The sequence below is a fragment of the Poecilia reticulata genome, linkage group LG13 (genome assembly GCF_000633615.1).
Source record: "Poecilia reticulata strain Guanapo linkage group LG13, Guppy_female_1.0+MT, whole genome shotgun sequence".
NCBI lineage: Eukaryota > Metazoa > Chordata > Actinopteri > Cyprinodontiformes > Poeciliidae > Poecilia > Poecilia reticulata.
In genome coordinates this window covers 17419802-17431681 of record NC_024343.1, presented here as the reverse complement: position 1 = coordinate 17431681, position 11880 = coordinate 17419802, and the positions used below count along the sequence as shown (strand labels likewise).

The window sequence follows — 11880 nt, the reverse complement described above, 5'->3', positions numbered from 1 at the left end:
CTCTTCATATATGTTGACCAATCAACCTTGTGCTTCTCCAGTTCTAGTTGAACTTCTCGGATTACAAATTGAGACCGATCAATTTTAAAACCGGCTTCGTTTTCGTTTGTTTAACTGTGAGAAGTCCCAATTATGTTACAAGTGATTTACTTAAACAGGTTCACACAACGCTCTTCAGTCTCCATAGTCTCACATGCATTTTTGGAGTGATGAACGGGAGGATGCAATGTTTGATTCAGAGTCCTATAACTTTTAATCTGAATGGCGAACTGAAAGATTAGCAGTGGTCTTGATGGTTATTTGCCACCACACTGCAGTTTGGTGGCAAATAATCTGACAGAAGAGCTGTACACCTTTTTAAAAAACTGAACAAAAGGTTACATTTGTACTCATTCTGAATAAAGACTTAACCATAAGTAGGCTAATCAGCGACCCGAAAACTGCTAAAAGGGCAATGTACATGTTGCATCCACCAGGTGGCAGCAAAGGTCCAAACGTTTTACTTCTAAACTCGACCTCTCTGTCCGAGGAGGTGAAACATGATCACCTGAGCTACATGACAGAAAAGACCCAATCAGAGAGCCGGTCCGTTTAGATCAGTCTATCGGTTAGTCGATAGGCAGTTCTTTTTATACAGTCTGAGATGCTTTAAAATAGGTCAGGGAGTCATGAGTCAGGATATGGTTTCAGTTCAAATGGCATGTTGAAAATTAACATCCAGGTGGTTTGTAGCGTGTCGCTGAAGACTAGTCTGGACATGTCCGCTCCAGATAAAACGGTGACCTCACATCAGTCGAGTCGCTGGCTTGTAGTTTAACCACTTGAGACAAACTACTCAAGATAAATTAGGCAAATTTTTAAAGTGAAAACAAAAAACATACAACAGTAAGGTAGGTAGAAGAGCCTGCCTGTGGTAAAAGCAAACTAAACTGCTACCAAGATGACAGGGGGGCTCAAAGCCTAAATTTTTAGTGAGTTATGAGATATAATAATAAGACTCTGTGGGCATAAAATAGTTTCCGGAAACTGTTCCTTTATTAATTTAATAAATAAAGCCAATATGACTGTCAAACAATGATGTAGACACGTGTTAGAGGAACTCCAACACAAGTTGTGCAGAAGAAAAAAAAACAAAAACAAACAAAAAAAAAAACTGGTGGCTTGTGGTCAAAAGTGCTAACTGCAGGTGGGCTCCCAAATGAACTTGTGCTTGGGGCCCCCCTCGCTCTGGGCCCGGCCCTGATGGGTGGGATTAGTCAAATTACGCGCCACATAAAGAGCACGCGACCCGCCCTGCTGCTGAGAGCTGCGGAGCGTGAGATTGTTGCGGTGATGGTTCGGCGTCCTGCCGTCTCAGTGGCTCATCTGACAGCGCGCTGGAAGGCTGCAGAGCTTTTGTTGACGCCCTGAGTCCCGATCAGAAGCGACTCCCGGCTCTCTTATTGCGCGGACAGAAATCGGCTCCCATGCTGGGGGGGTTTTGTCTCGAGCTGTGGATGAGATCGCGGTGAATCGCCGGGACATTGAATGTCACCTGCAGACGTAATGGATTACGGACGGACTATGGCCCCTCCGGTGCCGCCGCACAAACCCCAACCCGCCCGGCCGGGACAGGGGTCCGGGCAGGAGCGGCTGCTGAAGTGCGTCCTCCTCGGAGACGGAGCGGTGGGGAAGACCAGCCTGGTGGTCAGCTACACGACCAATGGATACCCGACCAAATACGTCCCGACTGCTTTTGACAACTTTTCGGGTAAGAGAAAGCTTCATGTTCTTATTTTTGTCCTGGCTCGACTGAAACGGTAATATACGGTTGACGTAGAACCCAACTGACGACACACTTTAAAATATAAAATTTTACACCTTTTAGAGTAAAGTCGGCTTCATTGGCTGTTCTTGTTTGAGCGCACAGATTCTCTCCAACCCCACCCAAAACCCTCCTGTTTCCTCATATTCTTCCTTGGCATGATGGATGTCTTTGCTCTTCCTGTTATCTGTCCTCCATCGGAGGTAAAAAAAAAAAAAAAAAAAACTCAAGAGGTATCCTCCCTGATGTGGCCAGGTTTCCATTTGGCACGCCTCCATTTTCCAGGCTGACTGAACTAGCCCCTGCAGGCATTGTTTGTGCTTGGAAACATTTGTCCTAAACCTGAAATCAGTGTTGTCATGGAAACAAATCTTTTTTTTTTTTCCTCATCCTTTTGCTTTCTGACAATCACGTCGTCAATGTGTGGGACTTGGATAAGTTTTTTTTTTTTATTATTATTATAAAATTTAACATTTAAAACTCTGCAAATTGCAGAGGACACACCGTCTCTGCAGTGGAACATGGTGGTGGCAGCACCATGCTGTGGAGATGCTTTTCTAGTGCTGGGACAGACGATGAGATGTAGGGCAGTAGTGGAAGGTGGCCTACAGGCAGAGGTAAATTTTCCAGCTGGTTAATGATGACCCTAAACATACAGCCTAGTCAAAGTTCACACTTAAATTCACTTGTAAAAAAAAAAAAAAAAAAAAAAAAGTACTCCCAGAAGTTTTTAATTCATCCTGACTGAGCTTTACCTACATGCAAAAGAGACTGTGGGAATCGCTTCAAGTCTCGATGTGCAAAGCTGGTTGATGCGTACCCCAAAAATATTTGCAGCTGCAGATGCATTAAAGTAGTACTTAAGTTATATAAACACTGACATTTTGTGCTTATAAATTTAATGAGACAATGTAAAAAGTCCATCCACTTTTTTTTTTTTTTTTTTTGCAGATATCAGTGACGATTCTGCCAAACGACGATTTCGAGTACTTTTATTATTATTTATTTATTTTTTATTTTTTTATTCCTCCCTCCAAACCCAGTTTATTCTCGGAGCAAGGAGATAAATTAACAACTTGGCTCCAACCAAGCCCATAAAAATCACTGAGTGAGAACACACACCGCCCTTAGACAAGTGCTGGCTCAATCCTGCCTCGGAGAACAGAAAGTGTCTCTGGTTCAGGGGTTTTGAGTTGCACAACTCTGCCTATTGTTGGCGGCCTTGACCCGGGAGCCCTCTTCTCTACACTGGAATGGGCACATCTGTTGCAACGGCTCTGAGGCAGAGATTGTTTTTCGCCTTTTAACTGACAAGAGAGCGATTGTGTTGTCAGGGTGGGGGGGTGGGGGGGGCCCTTAGCAGTGATGTCACTTCCCCAGCGTCCAGAATCAGCACGCACGCCGCCTTGGAAAACTGACTTTCTGAGGAGTTACGCAACGCCGCAGGTGGGAGAGACGCAGCGCAAGAGGCTGACGAGGGGGAGTTTTTTTTTTTCTCCAGAAAATCAAGAGTATCATGTGTTGGATATTAGGAAATGATTACCCAGTGGGACTCCCTCCCTCGTTTTCCTTCTTTCATGTCCGCCAACTGTTTTCTCTTCACTTCTGTGAAAGCTGCGATAGCTGCCCCGGTGCATTAAATGTTTCAGCAATACTTTTTTTTTTTTTTTTTTTCTAATCAAGTGGCATGACCGACCACACATACTGCAGGCGTGTTGGAAACGTTTCCATGTGCCCGCTGCTTTGCTTTGTGTTCAGTCGGCTGAAAAGAACAAAAAGATCCTGTAATGAAAGTGGCTGTGAGGTGACTCACCCACTTCTTTGGGGGTTTTTTTCCCCCCCAAATCTGAAAATTAGGCCCATTTTAAAGAGAGAGTTACTGGATAAGCAAAATCTACTTTGTTGTTTTTTTTGTACTCACCCTAAGTTAGTGTACCTTAGAGAGGCTACTGCAAACAACAAGGCTCACTGGGGTTGTTCGCTCTGTTGTGCAAATAATTTTCCCTACTTTTGGCTTCCGTTGGACTATCCCCATATAAATCCATTTGAAAATATGATCACATGCATGTGTTGTACTGTTGAGGAGTACAGTTCTGCTTCCCGAGTGCTATAATCATGTGTATGTTTGCGTTACAGAGCTCTAACTGTACGGGTTACCAGATATATTGCCGGAACGACTGATTACATGATAAATACCGCTGCTTTCATCAATCTTCCAATAAATATCACCAGATACTGTCAAGAAATTTGAACTCCATGTTATTGACCCCAGAACAAACCCTTACTGCACTTAAGGTTGTAATTCTGTATGCATTGTGCGTCTCTAGCTTTACGTTTTGACGTTTGTCTTTCCGTCTACAGCTGTGGTTCAGGTGGACGGGAGCCCAGTGAGACTACAGCTGTGTGACACTGCAGGACAGGTGAGAACTGTTCACCCACAGGTGCATGTGGCATCATCTTTCATAAGGCATAAGCCCACAAGCGTTAAAGGGCTACCAATGAATAGCATATTGGTTAGCTGTTTCCATTTGACGCGTCTTTGTGTCCCTTGATTAAAACAAATGAAAGCTTTTAGCATCTAAAAGATTACAGTTTGTCTTGCAAATCATCGCCTAGTTGCTCCAACCACGTAAGCTACACCATGTAGTGAAGTAAGCGGCTCTTATTTTGAAGTATGGGAGGAAGCATTTCTTGTTTGAGTTGTTTCATTGGCCCAGTTAGCTGACTTTTTGTCATTCTGGTTGATGACACTTTTCTTACGTTGCCACTAAAAAAAATGCTTCACGTCCACGAAACTGTGCGACTTGGGAAAAGAAGTGAAACGTCGACAGAGTAAGAGACAAAATTATAACAGTTAGTGCGTTATATCAGAATACAGCGACTGGCTAACTGTTGGCATCTAATGGCAGAAGTTTGTATGCGTTACACACCTCGCTATTTCAGTTTTATAAGAAATCTAGACTGCACTTCATTACATCTCGTTCAAAATCAAAAGTAGTGAACTTCAAAGGAAAGTTCACGATATCAGAATTTGAGGAAAACATCCGTTTCCCAAAGACACTCAAGCCTAGTAAAAACGCGTTATATTGGAAATATTCCAAGCAAGAAATGTTCATTGGCCTTAATGGGAATTGGCTGGAAATTTAAGCATTATTTTTCTGTCATGTGCAAAAAATAATAATTAGTCCTTTGTTTTGGACTCATAATACGTGGTTTCAGTGATTCCAGAACTGATCATAGCATGAGACAGAGGAGTGCACAGTGTATGTAGGAGGGCATGGCCTTGCTATCAATAAGCTGTTCACTGTTTGCATGTGACTGGGGATTAGCATTGATATACTGAGTAGTACTTCAAATACGGTTGTTTAAGTCAAGATTATGCTAAACTATATTTTCCCTAACTATATTTAAAATTTCTGTTGAGGAACAATGTTGACATATTTAATCCCTTCCTCCCTTTAATTAGCTGCCCATTTTATGTTTTTCTTTTTTTTTCTTTTTTATAAGTTTTATACAAGTTTCCCAGATTTCTGAGTCTTGGTCAAACATGGATTTTAGAGAATCTTTAATGTCTAATGTGAAAACCTACATTGAACCACAAATGGAGAATTTTTAGCCTCCACAAGAGCACTGTGAAATTTTCGTCCTGCTTTGTTTTAATCTCCTGAGCTAGGTGTGAATATTGGAATGCATTTTTAATCTCGAAATTTCAAAGCTTCACCTCAAATCTTCGTGATATTTTGACTCTACACGCAAGTGTTCACCGTGGCCTGAAACTGATCAAACGGGTCAAAGCTCTGGCATGCAAACAGAGCATCTGGTCTGACAGTGCGCGCTGCATTTAGTCTTAATGGATTAAACTCAATCTGAGAGGAGAGTTTTTGCCTTTTCCAGCTTTCACGTGTCAGGATTTGCCGTTTTTAAATCGGACATATTCACATGTAGCAAAGATGTCATCTTCGTGGATTTCCACCAACACGTCAAATGTAACTTTCGTCATTTTCTGTAAACAAGAGCAGTGTTTGTCATGTATTTATTGCAGTTGTCCGTTTCTCTTAACGGACACAGTAGGGAAACGGTTTGCCAGGTAAATGTATTTATTATTTATGTGTTAATCCAGTATTATTCTCATGGCGGATGCTAGGGGGTTACTGTATAATCCAGCTCAGTAGTGCAGCACCCTGCTGTGGGAAGCAGCATGTTTGACATTCAAAAAAAAAAAGCCACAAAGGCGCCCCCCGGTTCTATCCCGCATCATAAAGGGTTTTGACTTTTGGAACGGCACCTTTTGACAAACCCCAAATATGTGTAAAACCTCACGGCTCGGTGCAAGCTGTACTCCGTGTTACCACTTCACACCCATGCGGACAAGCTTGGGCAAACACGGCTAGATTAAAATCGTCCCGACGGTTGCTGAACTGATGCAATAGGGGAGAATGTGCCAGAAAGAACAGAGATGAAAGGGAGAGCCAGGGTGATGATCATGGCTGCTCCACACTCGGTGACGTAGATGTTTGTGCAGATTGACCCACGTCTTTACCACGTCTTGCTCGTTTGCTGCTTCACTCGGCTCAGCTTTGAAAAGTTTGGAGATTTTCAGATCAGAGAGGGTGCGTTTCAGACTTTAGAGGTCCGAGAGTTAAGTCCAGGGAAGGCGAGGGTTAAACCCCGAAGGAGGAAGCGGTTTTGCTTCAGGTTTCTGCCAACTTTAATCTGTAAGCTCAAGGCTGTGGGAGGGCCGTGTCTGTCAAAGCGGAGTGGCTCCAATGTGTTAATGTAAGAGATTTACTGCAGATGAGTTAAATGAATGGGTACGACTTGTCTGCACTGTAAATTACCACAATATAAACACTGTTCCGACAGTCTGTTTTAGCACAGCCATTGGCACAATTCCTTATTCTCTGTACTGTGTGTGGTCAGAATAGGAGAGACAGAAAAACGTCAGTCATGGGTATTTTAATTCTCTCTGCAAACTTTTAACTACCTCTTTCAAATATATATTTTATATAAAATCTTCAAAGAAAATTGGTAACTTATAGTAACAAAAAAACTGTGAAATTCTGTCTGTTTGCAGATGAGAGGGTTTGAAGTGTCGCTGTGGAATTAGTTACATTGTAACCATAGCGTATGCAGCACAAGCGCGTTTAAAAACGGAAATAGACCTTTAGTCCGACCACAATTGGCAGCTGCAAAGCAAATGCTAGCTTTAGACCCGGTAGCCTGTGGTGATCGCTCTCCAACACCGTTTGCAAATGTTTTGCTCCATTTCCCTCACTTTGTCACAGTGAGAACCCAAAATGCTGTCGGACAAATAATATAAAAGTGGTGAATCTTCTTAGTTTCACAAATGAAGGTGTTATGAATATGCCATCAGTTTAGTCAGTCTATGTCTGACTGGTCCGTAAATTAGTTTTCTCAATCTAACGCGGCGGTTTTTATTTGTACAAATGGAGTGAATGTTTCATGAGTTTCTGTTTTTAATAAATCTCTGTTAAAAAAGGTTCCAAAACAGGACATATTCTACAAAAAATTACGAAAGCAAATGCTAACGTTAGCTTCACTAGCGGTTTACGATTATGCTAGTTATGCTAGCAAGAACTACTTCCTTTCTTTCTTCAAAATAAGAGCACACAAAAGCGTGCGATTCTTTAAGCACTCGCCTTCATAATCTGGGTCCTGCAGTGCAGCTTAGATTCATTTCACCATACTAAATTGCATGTTTATGGCACATGTGGACTTCTTGCTCTGACAAGAAATATTTTTATTTTACGTTGAGATCTCGTCACGCCCCCAAACATTACTCATTTCCTCTTTCTCTTTCGTCCAACAGGATGAGTTTGACAAACTCCGCCACTTCTGCTACAGTCGCACCGACGCCCTGCTGCTCTGCTTCAGCGTGGTCAGCCCCGCTTCATTCCAGAACGTCTGGGAGAAGTGGGTCCCCGAAATCCGCCGCCGCTGCCCCCTCACCCCGATCCTCCTCGTAGGCACGCAGTGCGACCTGCGGCAGGACGTCAAGGTGCTGATCGAGCTGGCGCGGCGGAGAGAGAGGCCCGTGGCGGAAGAGGACGCCAGAGCGCTCGCAGAGAAAATGGGCGCCGTCACGTACGTGGAGTGCTCGGCGCTGACTCAGAAGAACCTGAAGGAGGTGTTCGACGCGGCGATCGCTGTGGGGCTGCGGCACTCCGACAGGAGGGCGCGCCGGGAGAGGAAGGTCCGCAGCACCGCCGATAAAATGAAGATGCTGTCCAAGTCGTGGTGGAAGAAGTACGTGTGCGTCCAGTAGGAAGGGCGAGTGATGGAGGGTTTTTTTTTTTTTTTTGGAACCGACACGAAACTGGATCTGCTGTGGTTTCTAGAGAGAAGACTGTGGAATGTAAGGACGATCCGGACGCATTCGAATGGACGAGCTGAGTGGTGCTGAGCTGAACTCTGTAGGTTGCAGATGGTTTCATTTCGCCGAGGAAAAAAAAAAACAAACTAAAAATAACCAGCAGGCAACCAAAAGTAACAGTGCCAACATCACGTGGATTTTGTATACTGGACTTATTCAAAGAAATGTGACTTGGAGGGAAGCTAATGATAAGCTGGCGATGATAATTATGCTCCTCATTTTATTATTTTGTTCGTTTTTCTTTTCTTTAATTTAGATCCTTTTTTGTGAGATCATTTGTGTTTTTATGCGTTGTCCACCCTGTTTCAGACACCGTGGCTTTTTACGGGATGATTTCCAAATGACCACAAAACAAAAGTTAAATGGGTCAATGTGAACTGCTCAGATAATATAACCAAGTTTTTTTTTTTTTTTTTTAATGCAGTTATTTAGTCTGGTACATCACAAACAAGTCGGTTTGTTTTCCTTCAAATTTCCAGATGGCTAATGTGTTTCAGATTACAATCAAACTTATAATTACATTTTATAAAAATTGACAGATTTTTTTAAAAAATTCATTTTATACTACAAATTTAACAGTTATAATTTAAGATGTTGATGCAGACATGTCTTTTTATATATATATCTGTAGTGTAAACTTTGGACGTTAATGCCTCAAGAACTCAAAATTACAAATGTATTTAAAATCTAACCAGTGACGGTGATCCAGGCAATGTGGTGCAGCAGATGAGACTCATTTTAGATCTTTGAAAGCTCCAGTTCTGTAATCTGAAAAAGTTTATCAAGCTTTTTTTCTTTCTTTTTAAATGTATTTCGTTCCTGTTACTACACAACCGCAGAAATGTATAGGTAATTTGCACTTGCAATACAATTCACAAAGATGACCGATATCCGGCTATGCAGTGGCCTGGAGACCAGTCGCTGGATGCAGTTTCAAGTACGGAGTCGTGTTCGCTGCAAAGCGATTCTGATTTAGAAGATTACTGCGTGTTTTCATTGTAAGCTAAATCTCAGACAGATCAGCGTGAAGCTGTTTCCTCTTTCGAAACCGAATAAATGAGGTAAAATGACCAAAGAGACTGATTCTTGGTTCGCTTCTTATTTTTCAGAAGCCCATCCGATCTGTTGTGTCTATTTATCTGTTCCCTCCAGGCTGACGACAGCAACTGAACAAACCTCGACACACGAAAACCTTACATCCTTGAGAATGTTTCGTAGAAAATATTTGCCATGTGTGTAATGCCATCGTGATAAATCTGTGTGGATGTATACAGCAAGTGACTCGTTCGCAGGCCGTACTGTACGACCGTAAAATGGTACTAAATGGAATGAGTTCCTGTCTGATACTAGAGAGGTTAAACCTGAATGAGTGGAACTAAATAAAATGTGAAATGTATCACCTTGTTGGGTTTTTTTCTTTCTTTCTTTTTGCTTCTCTATTGGAAGTGTCTTCGCAGGAGTTGATGGGTGGGTGTATTGCTCTCTGCTAAAGTAAATGTTTGAAGAAGGTTAAATGAATAGATGTTTATCCCGATGTTTTATGGTTGCCATGGCAACATGCGGTGCAGAACCTGCTCAAGGTCACGTTATGTTTGAAACTGTGTGCAAAGGTAAGCTAATAAATTATTTAGAAATGAGACTAAAAACCTCGGTGGGTAAATGCAGACATCTTGTCTCTGACAAACTTGAGTAAAATGAACTGCATGTGCTAATCAGAAAAACACTAGCGCTTGTTTTTCTGTGTTTTGTTTTTCTTGTTTTGCTAGAAAAGGTGACCGAATACACACTTTGTTTTATTTTTATATAGATTAATGGTAACGTTTCAGATAGCACCAGCATACACCTGAAACGTGTATTTATCACAATGCTCTGCTGTAATCCCAAAAAAGGAAGACATCCTCAAATGTTCACTGGGTAGTGTTGATTGTTTTGCCAGAAGAAATTCTTGATCTCAATGGTGACTTCCTGGTTAAATAAAATAAAAAGAAAACGACATTAGGTGTAGGAGCCTAGTTTTTCATTAAGCTGGGGCATTTTGTGCTGTTTTTATATTGTGTTCCTTGCATTTTACTGAATTAGTCTCTCTCCCCACCGTTGGACAACAAACAAACAAAAAGAAACTTTAAATCCAGCCGACGCAAACATTGACCCATTTCAACAAACAGCCTCCCAGACTTCAACTTTAACCTTTGAAGCCTCACTGCATTCCTGCCTGACCTGGATTTAATGTGTTTGTAAAGCCGTGTAGCACAAAGACATCTGGATTATTTTTGGCCTTGCCGATTTACATCCGTGCTGAGAATGTGATTTATTTAAATGTAGTAACCCAGGTAACTTAAAATCACATGAAAAACAAAGTAATTATCATCTGTGCCAAGTTATGACAAAACTATTTAGCATACAGTTTTATTACACAAGAGAAAAACAATGAGATTAGCTGCTGCCCTGGGCAGAAAACACAACCGTTAAAATAGGCAACACAACTCAAAGTAGCATTCATCCTCAACTCCCCTACAATGATGTAAAATAGTAACAATAACGTGTTCTTTCTTTGTGTTCGGGAGTAGCTTTGGGTCAAAGGTCATTGTACAATCTGAAAGTGCAAGTTGGCACAGTTTTCCTGGACGTCAGCTGCTGGTCGGGGCAGAGCCTGCCAGGAATGTGGGAACTGTGGCGGCAGCAGGTCTTAATATTATCCTCCAGCGGCCGCCATGACAGCTCCTGTAGCCAGTGATTATCTCTATTGTGTTTCTAATGTTTGATGAACGACCGAGTCCCATTTGTCATTAACCGATGGATCAGAACCGGAGTGGGACTCATTTTCAGGAAACAAGAGTTTCGATTCAATTTAGATAACGGCCTATAATTATTATTACATGATGTAATTATAATCTTACATGTTAAGTCTAAAGTAACTCACTTTTCTGTAAAGCCTTTTTTAATTTACCATATTTTTTTCTGAAATATCTCCAATTCAGAGCCGGTGAGGGTTTCTTCACAGTGTTGATTTAGTTCATGATGAGAGCACATCTTTAACAACAATCCCTACAACTCAACCTTTTCAACAATGTCGGGATATACGTTTTATTCAATTAAATGTTCAGAGATATCCAGGCCTTACAAATGAAATAAAAAAGTGAATGACAAATATGGAACAAATACATCTGTATTAAAAAATGTCGCGTTTTCTCATAACGGCATCATCTCTTTTTCCTCTCCAATTAAACGGTTCCATCACAACTTCGATTTCACAAATATGAGAACACGAGTTAAAGGGCGAGTCTCCAAATCTTCTGTACAGCATCAACATTTTAGACATTGTGAACATGACATTTATCCAAAATAAAGCTGCAAAACAATAAGCTAATCAATCTCTCAAAGTAATGAAAGTTCATGGTCACTGGGGAGAACGGCGGGATAAGAGAACACCTTTTAAGATTTGCACGATCTAATTTGGCATAATTTTGATTCTTTGACATCGTTTGATTTTGGCATCGTCTGGGGCGTCGCTTGAGCTCTGCTTGCTTTGATAGTATTTGAGTATTCCTTTGGTTTGTTATTTTGTTTGTATTTCCTTTTAACTCATGTGAAGCACTTTGAATTGCCTTGTTGCTGAAAATGTGCTATATAAATAAAATTACCTTACCTTACCTTATAACTTATGTCCAAATCGACCTTTTCG

The 11880-nt window shown here is 41.5% G+C and overlaps 1 protein-coding gene across 1 annotated transcript; it reads left to right on the top strand.

Moving 5' to 3' along the window:
- The first annotated feature begins 1285 nt into the window (after positions 1 to 1285).
- On the top strand, positions 1286 to 9594 carry rhoub (ras homolog family member Ub). Its single transcript, XM_008425744.2, has 3 exons — positions 1286 to 1750; positions 4166 to 4224; positions 7635 to 9594. The coding sequence occupies exons 1-3, from the start codon at positions 1528 to 1530 to the stop codon at positions 8088 to 8090; spliced, it is 738 nt and encodes a 245-aa protein (XP_008423966.1). The 5' UTR covers positions 1286 to 1527; the 3' UTR covers positions 8091 to 9594.
- Positions 9595 to 11880: the final 2286 nt, after the last annotated feature.

Bases quoted from the DNA above. Each gene is read 5' to 3' on its own strand.
- rhoub (XM_008425744.2), top strand. From the start codon at position 1,528: ATGTCACCTGCAGACGTAATGGATTACGGACGGACTATGGCCCCTCCG. The intron at 1,751-4,165 runs GTAAGAGAAAGC...TTCCGTCTACAG, and splicing joins TGCTTTTGACAACTTTTCGG to CTGTGGTTCAGGTGGACGGG. The intron at 4,225-7,634 runs GTGAGAACTGTT...TTCGTCCAACAG, and splicing joins TGTGTGACACTGCAGGACAG to GATGAGTTTGACAAACTCCG.